Consider the following 27,623-nt stretch of genomic DNA (forward strand, 5'->3'; position numbering starts at 1 on the left):
TTGGGAAGTATATTTTCTTTTTGAGAGCGAATTCATGTACGTAACTTTAATGTGACCTATATTTTCTGGGAACATGATTGGGAAGACCCAAGTTCCTTTCATGTATGGCCTTTAGAGTCAACATGATTCCAGCCCAGATTGGATTTGAACCTTGGCACAAGGAGTGAATAACAAATATGCAAGCATAACCAATGTGCAAAATGCACAAAATCCACTCCATGCAGGAAGACTACTCGAGTTGAGGCAATGATATTGTTGGCATTGTGGAGAAAGCTTTGCATATAGATGTACAATTGGTTCGTAAAGCTTTATGCAGGCAATGATGCATATTAGAAAACAATTCTGTTCTAAACACTGATTTTTCTAGAATAGAAAGGTTGAAATCTTTGTTTTTGTTTGGTATGGAGGAAGAGGGGGAATTGATGATCTCAATGATGTCTTGACTGTAGTAACATAGCATTTTAATATTTGGTGATTCTTTCTTTTCAGCTACACCAATTGCTGTTGACTGGTCTTCCAGATGACATGCTGGAGGACAGCAGAGACATTTGTTCTCCAGAATTGATTTACTCTGGCTGTAATGTCACTAACGGGTAGGAAAAAAGCGTTTATAGACTTCACATGCAATTCTGTGTAATTGGTAGGACTAGTAATAGAGCAGACAGTATTTCACTTGGGATAATTATGAAAGGGAGGAGGGGCTATCAGTGATAATTGTCAAGGAACACAATGATCAAAGATGTAGCTGAAAAAATGCAATCTAATATTAATTCTGACATTAATATTAAAATTGATTACAGTTTTTAAGCCTGGGCATGAGTGACTGCTTGCTCAACCCATAAGAGAATGCAAAGGGCTTTGACAACGCGTCATCTGGACTCGAAATAGCTCGTTTTTGCAGACACTGCCAGACCTGCTGAGATTTTCCAGCATTTTCTCCTTGGATAGAGAATACAATGTCATGCAGTGGGGACATGTCAATTTCACCAAAAGGGCCTCATATAGTGTCCACTTTGGAACTGGTAAAATCCTTTTAAACTCCCACTTCTTAAAAAAAGACTTCTGAATTGGGTTTGTTACAGCATTGCATATGCATTAATGTTTGATCAGGCTCAGGATTAATATGCATGCACTAATTGTAACACTACCTCAGAGCAATAATTTGTTAAATTTGATCACCACTGTGATGAATGTAGGAATTTCAGATATATATATTGTGTTATATGCATCTGGTGCAATAATGGTTAAAGGTCTGGGTTAGTGTGTGTATGTATCTACTACAGCTAAGGTTTTAAAAATCCTGGTTTAAAAGACAGGTAGACATTGTCTACAGAAGGGATAATTAAAGCATCGTAAAAATAAGATCATCCTTATTTTAAACCATAATTTTTGTGTTTATAAATTGAGTACCCAACTTATTTTTTCCAATTAAGGGGCAATTTAGCATGGCCAGTCCATCTAACCTGCACGTCTTTGGGTTGTTGGGGCGAAACCCACGCAAACATGGGGAGAATGTGCAAACTCCACACGGACATTGACCCAGGGCCGGGATCGAACCTGGGACCTCGGTGCTGTGAGGCAGCAGTGCTAACCACTGTGCCACCCTGCTGCCTGGATTTTAAACCATGCTTATGTATATTAGGATATGCCTAATGGACTTTTGTTATGATTTCTGGGGAGTAGCTAATTGAAGACATTGGGTGGGATTCTCTGTTCGTCGATGCCAAAATTGGGAAAGGCGATTGGGTGGAGAATCCGTTCCGACGTCAAAATTGTGGTAGGTGCAAATTTGAGGCCAAATCTCAATGCTCCAGCACCTTGGACAGTGCCGCCAATGAGTTCCGGGAATGCACATACAGTAGACACTGTTTGCATGTCATCAGCGGGCCTGACTATGTAATCTCTGCTCCGATGGGCCGAGTTCCCGACAGCTTGGTTCACTTGTGCTTTTAAAAATCGCGAAACTGGGGTGGCGGTTGCTGAGGGAGAGAGAGGGGCCATATCGTGCTCACAGTTGTGCCGCTAGCCGGGTGGCTGCTGCCAGGGCCGGGGGAAGTAGCGGGAGTAGCAAAGAGGTGGGCGGGGTGGACGGGCACGGAACACCATTGCCGCAGCTGGCCATGCAGCTCCGCACACTGCTAACAGCCCACTTAGTGCAACGGGTCATGCAGGTGTCTTCCTGGGGCATCCCCGGGTGCCGTCTGGCCCCAGCCCACCCATCAGTTGTATGGGTGTGCTGCAGCACAACCAGTGCCATCTTGTTGGCTGGGATTACTGTATGTGAGGAGTGTAATGTGTATGTGTGGCTGCAGCTTGTCAGCCTCCCGAGTGTCAATCATTGGACCCGGCGAATCCTGCACCGTTTTTCATTGGAATCAATTGTGTACCACGCGGCACTGGTGCTAGCCCCTTAAATGAAACGGAATCGGTCCAGATGTGGTGTCAGTTTTTCTTTCATAAAAGTTCATGAATTCTGCGCTGTCGTCAACACTTAGTCTCAGAAATGGAGAATCCCGCCCATTGTGTTTGAACTTGAGGTATTCCGTTGTTTCAGACACTGATATTTAATCAATTAAATGCACATTTATAGTTTTTTTAAAAATATGTTTTATTGAAATTTTTTTCCCAAACAACAATTTTTCCCCTCTTACAAAGCAAACGCAACAATAACAATGCAGAAATTTTTAACAATACACAAGTAACAAAACCCCTTTATCTTTGACCTAAACTAAACTAAACCCCCCCTCCCCCCCCCCCTCCCCCTGGGTTGCTGCTGCTGGTCATCTGTCTTCCCTCTAACGTTCCCCTAGGTAGTCGAGAAATGGCTGCCACCGCCTGGTGAACCCTTGAGCCGATCCTCTCGGCAAACTTTATCTGCTCCAGTTTAATGAACCCCGCCATATCATTTACCCAGGCCTCCAGTCCGGGGGGTTTCGCCTCCTTCCACATGAGTAGGATCCTGCGCCGGGCTACTAGGGACGCAAAGGCCACAACGTCGGCCTCTTTCGCCTCCTGCACACCCGGCTCTTCCGCAACTCCAAATAGAGCTAACCCCCAGCCTGGTTTGACCCGGGCATTCACCACCTGCGAAATCACTCCCGTCACTCCCTTCCAATACCCTTCCAGTGCCGGGCACGCCCAAAACATATGTGCGTGGTTTGCCGGCCTCCCGCCACACCTCCCACATTTGTCCTCCACTCCAAAGAACCTGCTCAATCTTGCTCCAGTTATGTGTGCTCTATGTAGCACCTTAAATTGAATCAGGCTAAGCCTGGCGCATGAGGAAGAGGAATTTACCCTGCTTAGGGCATCAGCCCACATACCCTCCTCTATCTCCTCCCCTAATTCTTCTTCCCACTTTCCTTTTAGTTCGCCCACCGACTCCTCCCCCTCTTCCCTCATCTCTCGATAAATCTCTGACACCTTGCCCTCTCCGACCCACACCCCTGAAAGCACCCTGTCCTGTATCCCGTGTGTCGGGAGCAACGGAAATTCCCTCACCTGTTGTCTAGTAAACGCCCTCACCTGCATATATCTCAAGAAATTTCCCCGGGGCAACTTATACTTTTCCTCCAATGCTCCCAAGCTCGCAAAAGTCCCATCTATAAATAAATCTCCCACCCTCCTAATTCCCAACTGGTACCAGCTCTGAAATCCTCCATCCATTCTTCCTGGGGCGAACCTATGGTTGTTCCTGATAGGGGACCCCACCAGGGCTCCCCGCACCCCTCTCTGTCGCCTCCACTGTCCCCAGATATTCAGTGTTGCCGCCACCACCGGGTTCGTGGTAAACCTTTTAGGTGAGAACGGTAGTGGCGCCGTTACCAGCGCCTCTAAATTCGTCCCTTTACAGGACTTTCTCTCCAGTCTTTTCCACCCCGCTCCCTCGCCCTCCATCATCCATCTACGTATCATTGCCACATTGGCGGCCCAATAGTAATCGCCCAAGTTCGGTAGTGCCAATCCTCCTCTGTCCCTACTACGTTGAAGGAACCCCCTCCTTACTCTCGGGACTTTCCCTGCCCACACGAAGCTCGTGATGCTCCTGTCTATTTTATTAAAAAAGGTCTTGGTGATTAATATAGGGAGACATTGAAATACAAATAAGAACCTCGGGAGGACCATCATCTTAATTGCTTGCACCCTGCCCGCCAGCGATAGAGGCTGCATGTCCCACCTCTTGAAGTCCTCCTCCATTTGTTCTACCAGCCGTGTCAGATTAAGTCTGCGCTCCTAGCGATCTGAATCCCCAGGTATCGGAAGTTTCTTTCCACTTTCTTTAGCGGCAAGCCTTCTATCTCTCTACTCTGGTCCCCTGGATGTATCACAAATAATTCACTCTTCCCCATGTTTAGCCTATACCCCGAGAATTCCCCGAACCCCCTCAAAATTCGCATAACCTCTATCATCCCCCCCGCTGGGTCCGACACGTATAACAATAGGTCATCCGTGTATAACGAGACTCGGTGTTCTTCTCCCCCTCTAATCACCCCTCTCCATTTCCTGTAGTCTCTCAACGCCATGGCCAGAGGTTCAATTGCCAACGCGAACAACAATGGAGACAGCGGGCATCCCTGTCTTGTTCCCCTATATAGTCGGAAATACTCCGATCTATGTCGACCTGTAACTACGCTTGCCGTTGGAGCCCCATAAAGAAGTCTAACCCAGCTAATAAACCCGTTCCCAAACCCAAACCTCCTTAACACTTCCCATAAATACTCCCACTCCACCCTATCAAATGCCTTCTCTGCGTCCATTGCCGCCACTATCTCTGCCTCCCCCTCCACTGGGGGCATCATTATCACCACTAATAGTCGTTGCACGTTAACATTCAGTTGTCTCCCTTTTACGAACCCTGTCTGGTCTTCGTGCACCACCCCCGGGACACAGTCCTCTATCCTCGATGCCAGTACCTTTGCCAGCAATTTGGCATCCACGTTCAATAGTGAAATAGGTCTATAGGACCCGCACTGCAACGGATCTTTGTCCCTCTTCAAAATTAGCGATATCGTCGCCTCCGACATCGTCGGGGGTAGAGTCCCCCCTTCCCTGGCCTCATTGAACGTCCTCGCCATCAACGGGGCCAACAAGTCCGCATATTTTCTGTAATATTCCACCGGGAACCCGTCTGGCCCCGGGGCCTTCCCTGCTTGCATGCTTCCTTAATGACCTCGTCCACCTCAATCGGTGCCCCCAGGCCTACCACCTCCTGCTCCTCCACTTTCGGGAACCTCAATTGGTCCAGGAACTGCCGCATCCCCTCCTCTCCCTCTGAGGGTTGAGACCTATACAGTTCCTCATAAAAGGTCTTCTGCACATTTATAGTTAACAAAAGTAATGCATGTTCACTGCAGCATCAATTTTTCAAGTTTTTGTTTTTCATAAAATACGGTGAAGAGACATTTCTCTGAAGAAGAGTCATATGGACTTGAAAGGTTAACTGTTTCTTGATCCACAGATGCTGCCAGTCCTGAGTTTTTCCAGCATTGTTTTTATTTCTGATTTCAGTATCCACAGTATTTTGCTTTTAGTTTCCAACTTTCTATGTTTTTACACTCCGAAAAAGTAATATCTTTTTAACTCACTGCTACTCTAGTAGTATCACTTTGATGCTATCATGTGTTGCTAATGTGCCATATGAATGTTGCACAACAAAATAATAGGGATGAAGCTTTATTTAGATTGTTGTCTAAACTGGCTGAAAACATTAATCAAACTTGTTATATTTAACTGTTTATCATTATTTGATAGTGGTCAACAAACTTGGGAACAGAAGGGTGATTGGAATGAACAAGAAGTAAGCAACACGCCAAGGGATGAAGATAGTTATTCCACTGAATATCCCGTACGCAATGGGCAGAATGGAGTAAGTAGTTTCTTTTCAAAATTTGTACGTATTTTAAGATACTAAATTTAAAAAATTCTGGAACTAGTCTACAAAGGTCACTTGTAGATGCGTTGGCACTGTACAAACCTGCAATACTTGGTATGTAAAAAGGCTGCGACAAATTTCTGTCTTGTGTTTGAGAGTGTAAATGTTTTTCTGTTGTGACCTTTGCTGAGGAGTAATGCGGAGATGCTCTGTATGCATTACAGGTGATATCATGTGCGTATTTTCCGGTTCCAGCACCGTGCTTCCCCTCATAATGAATGATTGGCATTTGTTGAAATTTGCAGTAAAAATTCTGTACTTTAACTTAATTACCAAATTATCTGTAGGATTACAATGAAGATTTTGTACATGATCAATATCAGAGGGATTATGTGTACAAAGCTGAAGATGAACAAGCGAAAGGTCAGGCAGAGAACGAATCACATCTTGATGGGTGGAATCAAAATTGCAAGATCAGCAACAATCCATCTATGAAAACGAGGGTTATAGATTCCCTTGCATGCAAGCTAATGAGGGTGCTATTGATGAGAATTATGTTAATGAGAAATTATATGATTCAGACTATTATCAACTGCATAATTCTTACATTCAGCCAGCAAGTTATCATGGCTACATTAGTGGAGTGACTAATAGTAATGGACAAAATGAAGAGTTCTGTGACCAACTGGGGAAAATGCCAAATTACTCTCCAAGTAAAAGGGACCAACGAGAACACTTACAGGTAGCTAATTTCTCAAATATCATAATCATTAACTTGGTTGAAACTGAGGTGAGTTCATGCTTGATTTGCAACTAAGATCTAGTCACATCTCATATTAAATGTAATGATGATAGTTAATTTTGTTTTCATGCTTCTTTCAATATTCGAAATTGTGAGGAACAGTGAGTGAGAGCATACAAGCATTCAATTTAAGAGTAGGAATTTGGCTCTTTGAACCATCTCTGCCATTCAATAAGATTGTGGCCAAGCATGATCAGTATTGTCCTGACTCCAACTTTAATGAGAATTAGACCCAAGAATGATGGGCTGCTACAGTGATCATCAGTATTCCCTCTGAAGTAGTCTGGGTGTTTTTCATTCCGGCTTTTAATGTGCACAAGACTGCAACAATGAAAGTATCAATGCCATTAACTCCGCACAAGTAACAAGTCTAATTTAATGCTGAGAATGACTGGCTGATTTAAAAATGGAATTGATAAGACTCGTGTAGAACAAACCTACTCGGGGTGAAATTATATTGTCACGGCAGCTTAAATCAAACTTTGACCCTGCATCCGATATTTTACGTGCTGCTGTTGGATGGACTATAAAATCGTATTTGGCAAAGTATTGGCAAACCATGAAGTCTCCTGCCCCACTCGCCGCAAGAACGCCACGGGCGAGCCATTGACCTCGGGCAGGATTCTCCTGTTGCCGGTCGAACGCGGCCGGAGAATCCCGCATATAGTTTCAAGTCGGGGTTACATGGGCGGCATGGTAGAACAGTGGTTAGCACTGTTGCTTCACAGTTCCAGGGTCCCAGGTTCAATTCCCGGCTTGGGTCACTGCCTGTGTAGAGTCTGCACATTCTCCCTGTGTCTGCGTGGGTTTCCTCCCACAAGTCCCGAAAGATGTGCTGTTAGGTGAATTGGACCTTCTGAATTCTTCCTCTGTGTACCCGAACAGGCGGTGGAATGTGGCGACTACGGGCTTTTCGCAGTAAGTTCATTACAGTGTTAATTTAAGCCTACTTGTGACAATATAGATTATTATTATTATTTGGCTTCAACTGATACTTGAGGTGGTGATGTTCCCAAGAAGCCGCTGTCCTTATTCTTCTAGGTGGTAATGGTCACGTGTTTGGAAAGTACTATCGAGGGAACCTTATGACTTCTTGCAAGGCAGGAATTTGTAGATGGCACACACTGTTGCCACTGCATCGGTGGTGGTGGAATGAGTGTTTTGGTTGGAGGATGGGGTGCCAGTCCGGGCTGCTTTGTCCTGGATGGTGTTGAGCTTCTTGAGTGTTGTTGGAGCTGCACTCATCCAGGCAAACGGAGCATATTCCATCACACTCCTGACTTAAGCTTTGTAGGTGTTGGACAGGCTTTGTGGAGTAGGAGGTGAATTACTCTGCAGAATTCCCAGTTTCTGACCTTGTGTTGCCACATAATTTGTATAGCTGTGCAGTTCATGGTTGCCTGGAATTGCAGTGCATCCCACAAATTTTCACATGCTACAATTATGGCACACCACCAAAAAAACAAAACTGACAATTATCATAAGAGTGTGTTGAATCAAATTTCTAAGCTTAATTTTTGAAAGATAAATCTTATTTCAGGTGAGGATATAGTGATGCATTAACAAGAAGCATATTGACACAATAAATATTTATTTTCTCTTGGTTATATTGTGTAAATGCGACTATGTTCTCTTTTTGACCTGCAAGTATAAGTCACATATTCTCACCAGTGATTATTTTTATTTCATGACTGTGAACCGTTATTCTACAGTAATATACTAAATTAACAATTTTCTTTTTATGTTTGAATATAAATGCAAGTGTCGGTCACTATCTGTATGGAGTTTGCACATTCTCCCTGGGCGGGATTCTCTGACGGCAAGTCAGTGTCCGTGCCGTCGTGATCGCCGTCGCGTTTCATGACTGCGCTAATGGGCCACCGGCAGCATTGATTCAGGCCCCGAAAAGGGGCCAGCAGCGGGGCCGCGAGAAACGTGGTGGCCAAGGAGCCAGAGCGGTGCCGTCATCACCCGGCCTCCTCCACCCATTGCCGCTGGGATTTAATCCATGGCAGGAGAGACCAGACGCTGAGTGGAATGTTAACTGTAGCGCTTTGTTCCTGAGAGTGGAACAGGAAGTATATGCCAGTTCAGTTCCCTTGTTTTTTGCTTGTGTTCTCACAATTACAATTAAAATTTAAAATGCTGCCGGTGTACATGGGAAACCTGTGATCAAGTGGTGGGGGAAACACTTCAGTGGTGAAACTTGCTATCAGCTAACAAGGTAGCAGATATGGGCTATAAAAAGACCTAGTGGATATACAAGGGAGTTTGATATATAGTATATATCTTATGCTATAAAGTTCTCAGTGAATACACAGCCCCAGTAAACCAACAGGCTAAGTGTGATTAGACATGCCCCACTCTAATCAAGTGGCAGATGCCAGCTAACCAAACTTCTGTGGATTCCTCTTCAATCCCTATCCCCAGCCAATGATTACACTGTGAGCCAAGTGGCCTCATCGGCCTCTGGCTTCCACACAAGTGTTTCAAGACTCTACTCTCAAAGACATGCCGTAGAATTTTCTTCCAAACAATGCTTTCTTTGGCAAAGATCCACTTCCAGGATTTCCAACACTCCTTTCAGTACTTCTCTGCCTTGAATTGCCATGTGCATTAAAGCTTCCACATAATCTCTCAAGTACTCAGCCACCCCACATGTTGTGCCAAGGTCACCAATCTTAGGAATGCTTCAGATATCTGGGGCGGGATTCTCCCAAAGGGTGGCTAAGTGCTGGAGTCAAAACGGGAGTGTTTTACTTCGGCGTCAGTGCCCGTTCCGGGACCCTATTCTGCGGCCCACAGGGGGCTAGGACGGCGCAGGAGCGGCCTCCGCCGCACTATCTGCCGATCCTGGCCTGAACCCGGCGCCGCGGGGTCCGCGCATGTGCAGTTGAGCCGGTGCCAACTAGCGCATGCGCAGTTGGGCCGGCGGCAACTGGTGCATGCGCAGTGGCCTTCTTCCCCGCGCCGGCCCCGACGCCAAATGGCGCAGGGCTACAGGAGCCAGCGCAGAGGAAAGGATGCCAGGGGGCAGAGATGTCGGCCCACCAATTGGTGGGCCCCGATCGCGGGCCAGTCCACTAGGGAGGACACCCCCACCACAGGCCGCACCCGGACCCTTCAACTCCAAGCCCCCCCCCCCCCCCCCCCCCCCCCGGGCCCACAGCAGGTTAGAACGGCGCCGGCAGGACTCGGCTTTTTGTTGACAGCCGCTCGGCCCATCCGGCCCTGTGAATCGGCACACCAGGCCAGAGAGTCGGCGCATACGCCGATGGTGCCGATTCTCCGCATTGCGGCGGGGTGTGAATCACGCGGCGCCGATTCTCCAACCCAGCTCCAGTTGGAGAATTCCGTCCCTGGTTTCTCGCTAGCCAACTTCACCAGGTCTTCACTTTTCAGCTCTGTTTTTAACTTCAATGAACACTACCTTGTTCAAATTTCAGTTCCTTTGTCCCTTTGATCTCAGTCTTCATGGGTCTCTTTTCATTCTCTGCTTTCTAGAACTATTGTCCTTTAGTTTCTGGGACTTGTTTTCTTGCCATTGCTTCATTCTTCTGCTTCTGGCAGAACTGTAGGAGCAGTTTCCTCTCTGGTTGCTAAGATTCAGCATGGCTTGGGTCCAGTTAATACTGAACTCAAAAGACCGTTCTAACTTAAAGGTCACCCCTGGTTGCTAAGCAATAACCCAGTCCCCCACTGAGCTCTGTTTGCTTTTCACGTCATAAACTCTCAAATCACCATGCAAACACAGTTTGAAATGAAACCAAAACCATATGTGCAAACATCTTTCTTTAACACGAGTCTAAAGTTTTAATCCTTTCATACGCAGAAGCACTAAGTAAACTCACATCTATACCTTATTTATAACAGTACAAACATTGATCACTTAAAACTACCTCTGCTTCCTCACCTTACTTCCAGCCTTTTGCTACATATGTTATGGAAAAATAGTTATTTACGTGTTCTCCACTTGAATTGCAGTTGTTATTTCTGGCATTTTCTAAGCGCTTTAAATGCATCCAACGTTGTTCAGGTGTGGTCAAATTTGCACGCTGATCAGTTTTTATAATGAAAAATTGTTGAGTACTTAATTCTTTTCCTTGTTTGCCGTCTGCAGCATTTTATTGCAAACGAGCATATTTCTAATGAAGCTGTGGAACTATACAAAGTGAAGTATAACCCCTATCCAGCTACTCATCCATCTAATGGGCCTTTTAAAGCAGATGAAACAAGTTTGGACAACAGATTTGAGCAAATGCAGAGCAAGTTCCTGGATAGTGGCGAAGGCAAGTAGTATTTTGATTTCATATTCTCTCTGTATTTTCTTTCAGGTATATCCAATATTGGCAGTTAAATTTTTACAAATTAATTCAGAAAAGGGCGATGGAGGGGGAGCTACTTACCTGTTGAGACATGTAGGGATTTATTTATTTTACCCAACTCTACCTGATATGAATGATTCAGGGGGAAACAATTTGCCAAGAAACACCCAAAAGCCAATTGTTTTGCTGCCTTCATAATGATTCTTGAAATATATTTATTTTTAATGGAATTGTACACTTACAGTAGTGTAACATTCAACCCATTAGCAGGGAGATCATCATCTTTGTTATAAAATGGAATCTGACTTCCGGTTGCGGCGATGCGGAGCTAAGCCACACGTTTCGGCAGCTCCCGCGATTACGGACTTTCGGGCTCTCCAGAGGAGCCCCAACTGGAATTTTTCGAAGACTTCCTGTGTGGGAAGGTGAGAGAAAGGTCCCCCTTCACTGTATATGGAACGGACAAGAAGTGGAACGGCTAAAAAAAAAGCGGCGTTGGAGCAGAGAGGGCAGCGAGGGAAGAAAAACAAGATGGCGGCGGCCGGAGATAAAGTGGAATGCGGGCCGGAGCTGCAAGAGTTTATCAAGCACTGTTTTGAGGAGCTGCGGAAAGAGATGCTGGCGCCTATGCTGTCGGCAATCGAAGGATTAGGGATTACCCTACCCAGAAGGCCCACGAGGTAAAGATCCAGGAGGTGCAGAAAAAAGTTGATGAGAACGAGGATGAGATCTTGGGCCTGGCGGTGAAGCTGGAGAGGCACGAGGCGCTGCACAAAAGGTGGGCGGAAAGATTCGAAGACCTGGAGAACAGGTCGAGGAGAAAGAATCTTCGGATCCTGGGTCTCCCTGAAGGAGTGGAGGGGGCCCACGCCGGGGCATATGCGAGCACGATGCTTGAGTTGCTAATTTATGCGGAGGCCCCTCCGAGGCTTCTGGAGCTGGATGGGGCACATCGGGTGCTGGCGAGGAGGCCCAAGGCCAACGAGCCGCCAAGGGCGATTGTGGTGAGGTTTCACCATTTCACGGACAGAGAGAGAGATGGGCCAAGAAAGAGAGGAGTAGCAGCTGGAAGAATGCGGAGATCCGAATCTACCCGGACTGGAGCACTGAGGTGGCAAAGAAGAGAGCGGGTTTCAACCGGGCCAAGGCGGTGCTGCATCGGAAGGGAGTGCGATTCGGAATGCTGCAGTCAGCGCGATTGTGGGTCACATTCCAGGATCAACATCACTACTTTGAAACGCCTGAGGAGGCTTGGACCTTTATCCAAACTGAAAAGTTGGACTCAAACAGGGTTTGTGGGGGTGGGGGAGATGTTGGATGTTTGTTGTGCACCGGGTTTTAATCACGCGCAGGAAATGTTCCACGGGTTGGGTGATGGATGGGGATGGGGAAAGGGATCGGGTGAGAAGACTGTGCGAGAAGGTGGTGCTGGAGGGAGGGGAGGCTCGGCGATGGGGGAAATGAGAAGGCCGCGACAGGAGCTGCGCCAGAGGGGGCGGGGCAAGCTCAGGAAAGCGCGGGTTTTTTCCCACGCTAGGGAAGGACGGCGGGGGCGGGGGGGGGAGCGCACACTGTTTGTTGGGGAGGGGAGATTCCCACACGGGGGGGGGGGGGGGGGGGGGGGTCGGGGTCAGCAGGAGTCAGCTGACTTACGGGAGTGTTATGGGGGGAGCAAAGGAGCTAGACTTGTGTCTAGCGGGGGGGGGGGGGAAGAGAATAGGGTTGCTGCTGCACTGGCCGAGGGGGAATTGGTCACAGAAGAGGTGGTCGGGGCAGGAGTCCCCCGTCTGGGGGACTGGAGGGTGAGGGTGGCGCGGGCACGGGACTGGCCTAGAAAAGGTGATGGCTAGTCGGGGGGGGGGGGGGGGTGATAACGTGGAATGTGAGGGGCCTGAATGGGCCGGTAAAGAGGGCCCGAGTGTTCGCGCACTTAAAGGGACTGAAGGCAGACGTGGTCATGCTCCAGGAGACACATTTGAAGGTGCCAGACCAGGTCAGGTTAAGAAAGGGATGGGTAGGACAGGTATTCCATTTGGGGCTGGATGCGAAGAACAGAGGGGTGGCAATATTGGTGAGGAAGCGCATGCGCTAGTTGGCACCGGCTCAACTGCATATTCGTTTGAGGCAAAGAATATTGTAGTGGACAATGGAGGTCGATACGTGATGGTGAGCGGTAGGTTGCAGGGGACGTGGGTGGTATTGGTAAATGTATACGCCCCGAACTGGGACGATGCTGGATTCATGAATCGTATGTTTGGGAGCATTCCAGACCTGGAGGTAGGAAGCTTGATAATGGGTGGGGATTTCAACACTGTGTTGGACCCAGCACTGGATCGCTCCAGATCTAGGACCGGAAAGAGGCTGGCTGCGGCCAAGGTGCTTAGGGGGTTTATGGACCAGATGGGGGGAGTGGATCCATGGAGGTTTGCCAGGCCGCAGGCCAGGGAATTTTTTTTTTCTCCCACGTGCACAAAGCCTACTTTTTTGTTAGATTTTGATAGATTTTTTTGTTCTGGGCAGGGCGCTGATCCCGAAAGTGGAGGGAACGGAGTATTCGGCCATAGCCATTTCAGATCACGCCCCGCACTGGGTGGAACTGGAGTTGGGAGAGGAGAGGGACCAACGTCCGTTGTGGCGGTTGGATGTGGGACTGATGGCAGATGAGGCGGTGTGCGGGAGGGTGAGGGGGTGCGTTGAAAGGTACTTTGAGGCCAACGACAACGGGGAGGTGCAGGTGGGGGTAGTATGGGAGGGGCTAAAGGCGGTGGTCAGGGGAGAGTTAATCTCCACCAGGACTCATAGGGAGAAGAGAGAGGGCAGGGAAAGGGAGAGGTTAGTGGGGGAGATTTTAAGAGTGGACAGGAGATACACAGGCCCCTGAAGAGGGACTACTTGGGGAAAGGCAAAATCTCCAGACTGAGTTCGACCTGTTGACCACCGGGAAGGCAGAGGCACAGTGGAGGAAAGCGCAGGGGGCGACGTATGAGCATGGGGAGAACGCGAGCCGGATGCTGGCACACCAGCTCCGTAAGAGGATGGCAGCGAGGGAGATAGGTGGAGTCAAGGATGGAAGGGGAGCTGCGGTGCGGAGTGCGATGAAAGTAAACAAGGCATTCAAGGCCTTCTATGAGGAGCTGTACAGATCCCAGCCCCCAGCGGGGGAAGTGGGGATGCGACGATTCTTGGACCGACTGAGGTTCCCGAGGGTAGAGGAGCAGGAGGTGGCTGGTTTGGGGGCACCAATTGGGTTGGAGGAGCTGATTAAAGGTCTGGGGAGTATGCAGGCAGGGAAGGCCCCGGGACCGGATGGGTTCCCGGTTGAGTTCTATAGGAAGTACGTAGACCTGTTAGCCCCGTTGCTGGTGAGGACTTTTAATGAGGCAAGGGAGGGAGGGACCCTGCCCCCGACAATGTCTGAGGCGACGATCTCTTTGATCCTGAAACGGGATAAGGACCCACTGCAATGTGGGTCGTACAGGCCGATCTCGCTCCTCAACGTGGATGCTAAGTTGCTGGCAAAAGTGCTGGCTACGAGGATCGAGGACTGTGTCCCGGGGGTGATTCACGAGGACCAGACGGGATTTGTAAAGGGCATGCAGCTAAACACCAATGTGCGGTGGCTCCTAAACGTGATAATGATGCCATCGGTGGAGGGAGAGGTGGAGATAGTGGCGGCTATGGACGCGGAGAAGGCCTTTGACCGAGTAGAGTGGGAGTACCTTTGGGAAGTTCTGCGGAGGTTCGGGGGAGGGTTTATTAGCTGGGTTAAGCTCCTATATAGAGCCCCGGTGGCGAGTGTGGTTACGAATCGGCGGAGGTTGGAGTATTTTCGGCTGTATCGAGGGACAAGGCAGGGGTGCCCCCTGTCCCCCCTGTTGTTTGCATTAGCAATTGAACCCTTGGCCATGTCATTAAGGGAGTCTAGGAAATGGAGGGGGGTGGACTGAGGGGGAGAGGAGCATCGAGTGTTGCTTTACGCAGACGACCTGTTGTTATATGTGGCGGATCCAGTGGAGGGGATGGTGGAGGCCATGCAGACTCTAAGGGAGTTTGGGGATTTTTCGGGCTATAAGCTCAAGGTAGGGAAGAGTGAGCTCTTTGTAGCACAGGCAGGAGACCAGGAAAGGGGGACAGACGATCTACCGTTGAGGAGGGCGGAAAGGAGCTTTCGGTACTTGGGGATCCAAATAGGTAGGAGTTGGGGGGCCCTACATAAACTTAATTTGACGAGGCTGGTGGAGCAGATGGAGGAGGACTTCAAACGATGAGACATGTTGCCGCTCTCGCTAGCGGGTAGAGTGCAGTCGGTCAAAATGGTGGTCCTCCCGAGGTTTCTTTTTTTGTTCCAGTGCCTTCCAATTGTGATCACCAAGGCCTTTTTTAAGAGGGTAGGCAGGAGCATTACGAGTTGTGTGGACGAGTAAGACCCCGAGGGTAAGGAGGGGGTTTCTGGATCTCAGTAGGGACAGAGGAGGGTTGATTATTGGTGCTGCTGAATCTGGGTGGCTACTACTGGGCAGCCAATGTGGTGATGATCCGTAAGTGGGTGATGGAGGGAGAGGGGGTGGCATGGAGGAAGTTGGAGATGGCATCCTGCAAAGGAACGAGCCTGGGGGGGCTGGTGACGGCACCGCTGCCGCTCTCGCCGACAAGGTACACCGCGAGTCCGGTGGTGGCGGCAACGCTAAAGATCTAGGGCCAGTGGAGACTGCATAGGGGTGCAATGGGAGCCTCGGTGTGGTCCCCGATCAGGGGTAACCATCGGTTTGTCCCAGGGAGGATGGACGGGGGGGTTTCAGAGCTGGTATCGGGCAGGGATTAGAAGAATGGGGGACCTGTTCATTGATGGGACGTTTGCGAGCCTAGGGGCACTGGAGGAGAAGTTTGGGCTACCCCCGGGAAATGCTTTCAGGTACATGCAAGTGAGGGCATTTGTGAGGCGACAGGTGAGGGAATTCCCGTTGCTCCCGGCACAGGAGATTCAAAATAGGGTGATTTCAGGTGTATGGGCCGGAGAGGGCAAGGTGTCGGCGATATACCAGGAGATGAAAGAAGAGGGGGAGGCGTTGGTAGAGGAGCTGAAGGGTAAATGGGAGGAGGAGTTGGGGGAGGAGATTGAGGAGGGGCTATGAGCTGATGCCCTAAGTAGGGTTAATTCCTCCTCTTCGTGTGCCAGGCTTAGCCTGATACAATTTAAGGTGGTTCATCGAGCGCATATGATGGGGGCGAGGCTGAGTAGGTTCTTTGGGGTGGAGGACAGATGTGGGAGGTGCTCAGGAAGTCCGGCAAACCATGTCCATATGTTTTGGTCATGCCCGGCACTGGAGGGGTTCGGGAGGGGAGTGGTGGGAACAGTATCTAAGGTGGTGAAAGTCCGGGTCAAGCCAGGCTGGGGGCTAGCACTATTTGGAGCAGTGGACAAGCCGGGAGTGCAGGAGGCAAAAGAGGACGGCATTCTGGCCTTTGCGTCCCTAGTAGCCCGGCGAAGGATCTTGCTAATGTGGAAGGAGGCGAAGCCCCCCCAGTGTGGAGGCCTGGATAAATGATATGGCAGGGTTTATCAAGTTGGAGAGGATAAAGTTTGCCTTGAAAGGGTCTGCGCAGGGGTTCAACAGGCGGTGGCAACCGTTCCTAGACTATTTCGTGGAGCGTTAGATGAAGGTCGGTCAGCAGCAGCAGCAACCCGGGGGGGGGGAGGGGGGGATATCTTTCGTGGGGGGGGGGGGGAGGGGGGTTTATTTGGGGGGCATTCGAGCAAGAAAATACATGAATGAGCCGGAAAACTGACATGTACGGGAGGAATCCAATGTACAAAGCTCTGTATCATATCGATTTACCATGTTCATGTCTTGCAATGTGAGCTTTCTTTCTTTTTGTTACCGGGGGCGGGGGTGGTGGTGTTTGTTTGTAAGGGTGAAAATTTTTGTTTGAAAATTCTTAATAAATATATATATTTTTTTTAAAAATGGAGTCTTGTCAGCGACAAAAAACAAGTACATGCTACTGACCTGGAAGAAAGCTTCCCAAAAGATCTAGCAAGCTCTGGCGGGGGTTTCTGCTTTCCTGATGGCAGTCAAGGGGATGCTTTGCTTTTTAGCAGCAATAATATCAGCGAGCAATTTGGCAAGCAATCAAATTAAAGTATTCACCCACCCACATCAAATGTGGAAATTAAAATTAGTTAAACTTCACTTTTAACAGGCTTAAAAAATTAAATGACTATTTCGATTGGGGCAGAAGCTAAAATAAAAGATGTTTTTTTTAATACATTTAGAATAGCCAATTATTTGTTCTAATTAAGGGGCAATCTAGTCTGTCCAATCCATCCACCATGCACATCTTTGGGTTGTGGGGATGAAACCCACGCAGACACTGTGTGAATGTACAAACTCCACACGGACAGTGACCCACGGCCGGGATTGAAACAAGGTCGTCAGCGCTGTAGGCAGCAGTGCTAACCACTGTGCCACTGCCGCTGCATAAATGTGTTTTTAAATGTTTTTTCAAATCTTCAATTTTTAAAGTATTTTTGGGAAATCTGACATTCTGCAATTATAAAATTGGCTTTTATGGCCAGTGTGGATATTTAGCAGTAATTATGAAGTTGTATGTTGTTTAAAAAAACCAAATTATAACTCGTTGAACAAGATGTAACTTTTTGGTTTTGCACAGAACAGTGTAGAATTAGAAGTTTTTGTCAAATTCTGATGGCACAGTTGATTGCAGCCTGGGAACCTCTACAGTATTTTCTAAATTATTTTGTGAATTGTGGGCATTTGACACTGAACCAGCATTTATTGTGCACCTCTAATTGCCCTTGAGAAGGTGGTGGTGAGCTGCCTTTTGAAACCACTGCAATCCGCATTGCTTTTAGGGAGTTCCAAGATTTTGTCCAAGTGACAATGAAGGAATGGCCATATATTTCCAAGTCAGGATGGTGAGTACACCCAACGCAGACTCCACTGAAGCAATTTCTGGAATTCTGGGTTATGTTATTCTGCATACGTCTGGACTCCTGAAGTTGCTGTTGGGTTCATTGGAGTAATGCCAGTGAACACTGGCCATTTTATCATTATCACAACAACATCTTGTCCAATATGTGGTGTTGGGTGCTCTGAGGTACAGACGAACCAACACGGTTGCGATTGGTACAACGCAGTTTTATTCCAACTAGTTATTTACACATCTGACTTGGTACTCAGCACGTGGTGACTGTGTGAGTGTCTTGTTAATGAGGCCCGGGCCTTGTCCTGTCTCCAGATGGACTGCCCAGGAGGTGTCGTGTTTCTTGTCTTATACTGTGTTTGCTCTTGTCTGTGATTGGCTGTCGTGTTATGTGTGCTAATTGGTCTGTTGGTCTGTCTATCATGATGTGTGTGTTGTGATGTGTGTTTGAATATCATGACATCCTCCCTTTTTTACAAGATTATGTGCCTACGTGGTTATAAATATAAATGTGTCCTGAGTGCAGCTAAAGGTGTGTGTGCGTGATATTTACAGCATGTACATGTGGCGTAACTATATACAAGGGGCGATGTCAGGTGTGACATGCTAACGAGGTTGTACCATAACAAAAGAAGAACGTTGAAATTTGGACCGATCAAACGAGGCCTGGAACGATAAAACAGTGACATGTTACAATACAGTAGTTGCTAAAATTTGACGTGTGAACCGTCTCATAAGTCCAGTCTAGTAGGTGGGCGACGAATTCGGGTTGACCGCCTCAAGGGTGGGTTGAGAACCACCGGCTGAGGTGCGAGCCTGGCCACGGGCGGCGACAGAAGAGGCATGGTATATGGCAGCTCCACTAAGTTGCTATCAGGAACCAGTGGAGGACACGGCGTCTGTGTATGGTTCCGTTGCGAGCGTGGAAGTAGGCGAAGGGCTCGGCGATTGCGCCTACGCACGAATCCATCCGGCATGAGTACCAGGAACGAGCGGGGAGCCACGTGTCGGAGAACTTCGGCAGGTGCTGACCAGCCACCGTCTGGTAGGTGAATGTGGACGTTGTCTCCAGGTGCCAGGGAGGGAAGATCAGTTGCCCTTGTGTCGTACGATCTCTTCTGGCGATCGCGCTGCAGTTGCATCCTATGCAGTACCGGAGCATGGTCTATTGTTGGTGCCAGGATGGAAGGAACAGTGGTTCTGAGGGCGCGACCCATCAGCAGCTGTGCTGGCGAGAGACCCGTGGCTAGTGGGGCCGAGCGACAGGCCAGCAGGGCGAGGTAGAAGTCCGATCCAGCAGCGCCAGCCTTGCAGAGGAGCAGCTTGGCAATGTGAACGCCCTTCTCCGCCTTTCCATTGGACTGGGGATGCAGAGGGCTGGACGTCACGTGTGTGAAGCCATACGAGGCCGCAAAGGATGACCATTCATGGCTGGCAAAACAGGGCCCATTGTCCGACATTACAGTCCTTGGAATGCCGTGGCGAGCAAAGGTGTCTGCAGGCCCTGATGACAGCAGACTACGTCAGATCGTGCAGGCGTATGACTCCTGGGTAATTGGGGAAGTAGTCCACTATGATAACATAGTCCATGCCAAGCGCGTGAAATAGGTCGACACCCACCTTCGCCCAGGGGGACGTCACCAGCTCATGGGGCAGAAGCGTCTCAGGAGGTTGTGCCGGCTGAAACCTTTGGCAGGTTGTACAGTTGATCACACCATGTTGGCAATATCGTCACTGATGCCCGGCCAGTATACCGCCTCTCGGGCCCTCCGTCTGCACTTCTCGACCCCCAAGTGGCCTTCGTGTATTTGATCGAGAACCAGCTGGCGCATACTGTGCGGAATCACAATCAGGTCCAGCTTCAGAAGGATCCCATCAATGATGGCTAGGTCGTCTCGTACATTATAGAACTGCGGGCACTGCCCTTTGAGCCATCCTCCCGTCGTGTGGCTCATCACTCGCTGTAAAAGGGGGTCGGCCGCTGTCTCTCGGCGGATGCGGGCCAGACTGGAGTCGTCAGCCGGCAGATTTGCCGCTGTCAGGGCCACCTGTGCCTCGACCTGACATACGAACCCCTCCGTATCTGGCGGCGTGCTCACTGCTCTGGATAGGGCATCCGCCACGATGAGGTCCTTCTCTGGAGTGTAGACCAGTTGGAAGTCGTACCTCCTGAGTTTAAGTAGGATGCGCTGGAGGCGAGGGGTCATCTCGTTCAGGTCCTTGTTTATTATGCTGACCAGGGGGCGGTGGTCAGTTTCGACCGTGAACCGTGGAAGACCATAGACGTAATCGTGGAACTTGTCTAAACCGGTTAGCAAGCCCAGGCATTCTTTTTCGATTTGCGCGTAGCGCTGCTCTGTGGGGGTCATGGCCTGCGATGCATAGGCAACCGGGGCCCATGACGACGTGTCATCCTTCTGCAGGAGCACTGCTCCAATGCCGGATTGGCTGGCATCAGTTGAGATTTTGGTGGGACGAGACGTGCTGAAGAACGCCAACACTGGTGCCGTGGTGAGTTTGCAGTTGAGCTCCTCCCATTCCAGCTGGTGTGCGTGTTGCCACTGGAACTCTGTAGATTTTTTGACGAGGTGGCGCAGAGTCGTTGTGTGGGAGGCAAGGTTGGGAATGAATTTCCCTCGGAAGTTGACCATGCCAAGGAAGCGTAGGACAGCCTTCTTGTCGGCCGGCTGCGGCATGGCTGTGATGGCGCTCACCTTGTCTGCATCTGGACGGACCCCTGACCGGGAGATATGTTCCCCCAGGAACTTCAATTCGGTCTGGCCAAAGGCGTACTTGGCTCGGTTGAGGCGCAGGCCGTTTTCCCGTATGCGGGCAAAAATGCGTTGGAGACTATGTATGTGCTCCTGCGGTGTGGTGGACCAGATGATGACATCGTCCACATATACGCGCACCCCTTCGATGCCTTCCATCATCTGCTCCATGATCCTGTGGAAGACCTCAGATGCCGAGATGATGCCAAATGGCATAGAATGCTGACCATGCTATGAGGTTGGCGGAGGCGCCAGTGTCCAGGCGGAAAGTGATCGGCGATCGGTTGACCGTCAGGGTGGCACTCCATTCATCGGCCGGATTGATGGTGTTGACCCGGTTCACATCAATTACCGCAACCCGGAATGTGTCTTGGTCATCTGTGTCGTCGGTTTGGATGTCGCGATGTGGAGGCTGGATGGTCCGCACGTGTCTGCGAGGTTGTCGGAGATGTGGAAGATCCACAGGTTGAGCCGCTCGACAGTAGGCAGCGTAGTGGCCCATCTTGCCACAGCGTAGGCATTGTTGGGTTTTTGCAGGACATTGCCCTTTTAAATGTGCAGCTCCACAGTTGCCGCACGTCATGGCGTTCGTTACGCCACTGCGCATGCGCAGTTCGGTCTTGCGTCGGGCGCGCCTGCGCAGCACGTCCCTCAGTGTTGCCGTAGGTTTTGGCGCGCACAAACGCGGGAGGCCTCAAAAAGCGCGCGAAACGGCCGCCCTCGTCCGGGCTGTGGGCCGGGAGAAACTCGATTGGATGCGTTCGGCCTCGTGGGCGGCCTGGCTTGCTGATCCGACCGCTTGGGACCCCCTCCGTGCCGATTCGGTCGCCTGAAATTGGGCATAGCGGCTGGTCACATTTTCATGCAGGACACGGGCTTCAACTGCAGATGCTAAGGTCAGGCCTTTAATTTTTAGAAGCTGCTGGCGTAGGCCACTGGAGGCAACGCCAAAAACGATCTGGTCCCGGATCATGGACTCTGAGGTGGTGCTGGAACCCTAGGACTGCGCGAGTATGCGGAGGTGCGTCAGGAAGGACTGAAAGAGCTCATCCTTACCTTGTAGGCGCTGTTGAAAGATATACCTCTCAAAGCTTTCATTGACCGCAACGTTGAAGTGCTGGTCGAGCTTGAGGAGGACCGTGTCATATTTAGATTTGTTCTCGCCTTCCGCGAACACCAAGGAGTTGTATACAGCGATGGCGTGCTGACCTGCGGTAGTGAGGAGCATGGCAATCTTTGTTTCGTCCGAGGCGCCCTGTTTTTCGTTGGCTCGCATGAACAGTTCGAATCGCTGCTTGAAGAGCTTCCAATTGGTGCCCAGGTTCCCAGCGACTTGCAACGGCTGCGGTTTGTTGTGGCTGTCGATGGCTCAGGATGGCAGATTTGCCGGTAAGTATCGATTCACTCACTGGTACCATGTGGTGTTGGGTGCTCTGAGGTACAGACGAACCAACACTGTTGCGATTGGTACAACGCAGTTTCATTCCAACTAGTTATTTACACATCTGACTTGGTACTCGGCACGTGGTGACTGTGTGAGTGTCTTGTTAATGAGGTCCTGGCCTTGTCCTGTCTCCAGATGGATTGCCCAGGAGGTGTCGTGTTTCTTGTCTTATACTGTGTCTGTTCTTGTCTGTGATTGGCTGTCGTGTTATGTGTGCTAATTGGTCTGTTGGTCTGTCTATCATGATGTGTGTGTTGTGATGTGTGATTGAATATCATGACACAATAGTTAGGATCAATTGTTCCTAGCTAATCTTTCAGTTTTCAATGTTATGGGAGAGGCATTTTCAGAACCCCAAAATGTATCATGGAGTTCAACCAACCTCCCCCTTTAATGTATTTGTTGTTTTTCCTAGGTGTGGGATTACAATTATGGACACGTGGGGTTTTAAACACAAAACAATGTTTATTCCATGAGCTTAACTTAACATCTTAAATAAACATTGGATCTCTTAACACCCCTTTCTTCAAAGATAACTCCGAAAATATTACAGCAGTAAATAATCTCTCAAAATGTTCCTTCAAACTTCCAAGAGACTTAACACCTTTAAACAGAATCACATCAGGTTAAAGGCTTTACTATTATGAGTTTAAATCACCCAAATGATCCAGAGATCGTCTTTCATGGCAGAGATCACAGCAAATCCAGCTTACTGCAAACAGACACTCCCCAAGCTCTTTTCCTCTAAACTGCAGCTCGCTGGAAACACACACACATACACGAGCTGCTTTTTCAAACTGCAGCTCTCTGGAAACACAGACACACACCAGCTCTTTTTCAAACACAAACCTCAAAATGGCTGACCTAAAACCCAGCTCCACCGACCCTCTGACATCACTGCATTTTCTTAAAGGTACATTGCGTAAACATCCATTTCTTAAAGGGACTCTCACATGACATAAATTAATGTTCTGAAATATCACTTATCAAATTTATCCAAGTTTTTTCATTTTTGCTTCAACTAAAATGAATGTCCCTCACTTAATTGAACCTTTTGCTTATTTTCACGATCACCAAAGAGTATGTAATCTTTATGAATTTTGCACTTGACACTGTTATATTGTGCACCAAATGCAGTGAAAATATATTGTAGTAAGCTCCCCTCATTTACTGAATTATCATAATTTGAAATTTAGTGCATCAGTTGACTTCATCAGGAAGTTTTGATGAAAGTTTTTTCTTTATTGATTAATGACCCTTGCCCATTAAGCTTTTTTCCTGACATTTAATTTTCTGTGCTGATTCGTTTAAGTTCTTGTAGTATGCACACGGTAGCACAGTGGTTAGCACTGTTTCTTCACAGCGCCAGGGTCCCGGCTCGATTCCCGCTTGGGTCACTGTGTGGAGTTTGCATGTTCTCCCTGTGTCTGCGTGGCTTTCCTTCGGGTGCTCTGGTTTCCTCCCACAAGTCCGGAAAGACATGCTTGTTAGGTGAATTGGACATTCTGAATTCTCCCTGCATGTACCCGAACGGGCGCCAGAGTGTGGCGACTAGAGGATTTTCACAGTAACTTCGTTGCCGTGTTAATTTAAGTCTACTTGTGACAATAATGAAGGTGATGATTATTATTAGTACTAGTAGTATGCATAATACATATTTTATGCAGGTTAACGCGATGAAGATTGTCAGATTTACAAATTCTATAAGGAACTTTTAGCAATTTAAGTAAAATTTCCGCATCTGCAGTATTTGGCTTTAGTATAAAATCTGTTGTTTATTTGTTTACTCGTGCTAAGTCCTTAGGCTCGTGATTGTCCCATTATCTTCTGTTACTTGTGTTTTTCATGGCATTCGTAGCTAAGATATATCTTGTTACCCTATGACTATTTGTGCCAGCACAGCAACTGACATTTATTAAAGATAGAAATTTCCTGGAAAAATGTACAATACGTTGCATTATTACTGAAGATATAATTATCTTGTAATTAATCAGCCTTATTGTGATCCATGAATTTGCAAAAAGCCAAGAAACCTATTCAACTTTGTCTTATTTATTTTTAAATGCTAGAATATTTTTGTTCTGCAGTTTCTCCAGAAGCTCATCAGTTTGCCCAATTACAAATACTTTACAATGCACGAGGAAGGCAGTTGGAGGAAATGCAGCATAAGCAGGAAGAGTTTGCTCGTGAGATCAGATATTTGAATCACCAGTTCGCCATGACTAAAGGTAATAGAGTAACCTTGTATTTCAACAGGTGTAAGTTATGATGTACTATTTTATTTAAGAAGAGATTAAGTGACATTCTTCGTTAATTGGTGATATTCTGTTAATGGCATTCATATTTTGTGGAAATGCATCATCTTGGCCTGTTCTTTCTGAAATAAATTTAAATTTGATCTTGATTGCTACTAATCAATATTTGGGCAGCACGGTAGCATTGTGGTTAGCACAATTGTTTCACAGCTCCAGGGTCCCAGGTTCGATACCCGGCTTGGGTCACTGTCTGTGCGGAGTCTGCACGTCCTCCCCGTGTGTGCGTGGGTTTCCTCCGGGTGAGGAGTTTCCTCCCACAGTCCAAAGATGTGCAGGTTAGGTGGATTGGCCATGATAAATTGCCCTTAGTGTCCAAAATTGCCCTTAGTGTTGGGTGGGGTTACTGGGTTATGGGGATAGGGTGGAGGTGTGGAACGTGGGTAGGGTGTTCTTTCCAAGGGCCGGTGCAGACTCGATGGGCCGAATGGCCTCCTTCTGCACTGTAAATTCTATGTAAAATATTTGCTACTTTTATTGCAAGAGTGCCATTTACTCAAAATGGGTGAAGAGAATGTTCCATGAGCAGTTTATATATGTGTGATGGGGGCACAAGTAAAATAGTACTTCTGTGAAATGTTATTATGCAAGACATATTTATAAAATAAGATTTTAGTGTGTCATATAAATTTGCAATCAATTAATTACTTATGAAGTGATATTACTGTTGTTTTTGAAGTAGCGGCAAATGAACTGGCCAGTTTTCATCTGGTAAGGTATGGCAAACAGCAATGAGATCAGTGACTGAAGCTGTTGTATTTTTTGTCAGTGGTGTTGGTGAAGGATAAATGTTGGCCAGGACACTGGAAGCAATATCAAACTCTTTAAATAGAACTATGGGAGCTCTTTTGTTCACCAGAATAAGCAAAGCATCAATTTAACATCTCAAATACTTCCACAATAAGGCACAGACGCAAATAGATTATGTACTTGGGGTTAAGCGTTACCATTTTGAGGTCAATTTGAGACTAGTACTGTAAATTGTAATATAATTAGCCAGGTAATAAAACATTTTCACTAAGTTATGCTGTTTTACAGGAGAAAAAGATGGCATTGCTATCAGTTGTCAGGAGTTGCAGAAGTTACTTCAAGATGCAAAAGAACAAGAAATTCACCTTGAAGGCCAAATTAAAGCATTGGAATCCAGGGTTCAAGATCTGAGTGCCAGCGAACAAGAGGCAAGCATAAAAGTTTGGTTTTCCTTACAACCACAAATCTGTACACCTTCAGGCTTTCAAAATGAAATTTAGCACTCACTGCAGAGATCAAATACTGTTAACTGAGTAATGAAAGCATTTTTTTATTGTATGTAAAGGGAACATGTACTTTACCTCAAGGGACTCTGTTGTCAAATAATTTGGCATAAAAGCTTGACTCAATATTTATCCTGAGAAACTAGTTCTAAAGAAGTATACAAGATGCCTAGGCACCTTGAATTGTGAGAAACTTAGCCCATGCCAGTCAGGAATCTGCCCTTTTTTCCTCTTTATGAATTCAGTTTGTTGCCCTAGAGGTATGCGCTCCAACTGCTTGCCTTTTACCTTTTATGCATCCAGATGATCGAGTATACCTAGACACAACTAGAAAAATCTCCCCTGATGTTCAAAATAATTCATTGTTATGCAGTGATTATATGTAATAATACAATCATGCAGTCTGTCACGAACTCAATTATATAATTGCGTAAATGGGATTCCTTGATTTGTTTTGAATACTGTATGAGCTATCTATACAATTGAAAAGTGCAAAGTGATTTAATTCTATTGTGTAAAGGATCAGCTTTGCTTAATTAGAAGCATTGTCATTAATGCCTCACTCCACGATTTGAACACCTAGTGAGGGAGTACTATATTGTCTAAAATTGCCTTTCAGAAGGGACGTTAGGCGATGCCATGTTCAAAACGTCCATGGCACTGTTGAAAGAGAAGGCAATTCGAGCAACCTAATTATCCAGGTTTTTTTTTTAAAATCAGTTTATTAACTATTAATTTCATTGCTGCTTACCAGATTCTTTTGTTGCAAAGTGACTTTATTTTGCCTACGTGACAATAACATCTACGCTCCTTTCACATACATGGCAATCATGCCTATACCCCATGGTAGTTAATTGTTCCCTGGTGCATTTTCCATGGCAATGCCTCTACCGATCAATCAGCATTCTTCTCTTGTAGTATAAACTGTTCTCTTTGTGACTGGTATTCATGTGAAGTGTCCTGATGAGTGCAAAATGAAAAGTTTTGATGGCTCTCAGTAACAAAATAAACATTTGGGCAGAAGTGAGATTATTGTGGAAACTGAAATATCATAAACTTGTATTAAAAGCTAGGATAGTGTAAACAATTCTCCCAATATAGATTTGTTTTTCAGAATTAAAACTACTGTTCAGCAGTCAGGACGCTGTTTAAAACCCCAGTTATTGTTCTTTCATGAGACTTGACTTTTTCAGGGATATTTAACGTGGATATTCAGATTGTAACGGGAGAGGTTCTTGTCACTTCTTTTTTTTTAAATAATATTTTATTGAAAATTTTTGGTCAACCAACACAGTACATTGTGCATCCTTTACACAACATTGTAACAATACAGATAATAATGACCTTTTTAAATTTAAACAAAAACAACAACAAATAAATAAATATTAAATAACAAAAAATAAAAACTAGCCCTAATTGGCAACTGCCTTGTCTCAGCCCCCCCCCCCCCCCCCCCCAAAGTTCTGGGCCGCTGCTGCTGCCTTCTTTGTTCTCCCCTATCTATCTTTCCGCAAGATATTCGACGAACGGTTGCCACCGCCTAGTAAACCCTTGAGCCGACCCCCTTAGGATGAACTTAATCCGCTCTAACTTTATGAACCCCGCCATATCATTTATCCAGGTCTCCACCCCCGGGGGCTTGGCTTCTTTCCACATTAGCAATATTCTGCGCCGGGCTACTAGGGACGCAAAGGCCAAAACATCGGCCTCTTTCGCCTCCTGCACTCCCGGCTCTTGTGCAACCCCAAATATAGCCAACCCCCAGCTTGGTTCGACCCGGACTCCTACTACTTTCGAAAGCACCTTTGTCACCCCCATCCAAAACCCCTGTAGTGCCGGGCATGACCAAAACATATGGGTATGATTCGCTGGGCTTCTCGAGCACCTCGCACACCTATC

At 47.5% G+C, this 27,623-nt stretch overlaps 1 protein-coding gene across 2 annotated transcripts in view; it reads left to right on the forward strand.

Moving 5' to 3' along the window:
• Positions 1-27,623, forward strand: part of cep152 (centrosomal protein 152) — a 112,905-nt gene that overhangs the window by 16,047 nt on the left and 69,235 nt on the right. The window contains exons 3-8 of one of the 2 annotated variants that reach the window (XM_072470697.1): positions 490-593; positions 5,752-5,866; positions 6,486-6,614; positions 10,795-10,963; positions 24,247-24,387; positions 25,510-25,649. In XM_072470697.1, coding sequence (XP_072326798.1) covers positions 490-593; positions 5,752-5,866; positions 6,486-6,614; positions 10,795-10,963; positions 24,247-24,387; positions 25,510-25,649 — 798 coding nt within the window. The remainder of the gene's footprint in view (positions 1-489; positions 594-5,751; positions 5,867-6,485; positions 6,615-10,794; positions 10,964-24,246; positions 24,388-25,509; positions 25,650-27,623) is intronic. The other variant, XM_072470698.1, reaches the window with a different exon arrangement.

Source organism: Scyliorhinus torazame, chromosome 12, assembly GCF_047496885.1.
Source record: "Scyliorhinus torazame isolate Kashiwa2021f chromosome 12, sScyTor2.1, whole genome shotgun sequence".
In the NCBI taxonomy this organism is placed as follows: Eukaryota; Metazoa; Chordata; class Chondrichthyes; order Carcharhiniformes; family Scyliorhinidae; genus Scyliorhinus; species Scyliorhinus torazame.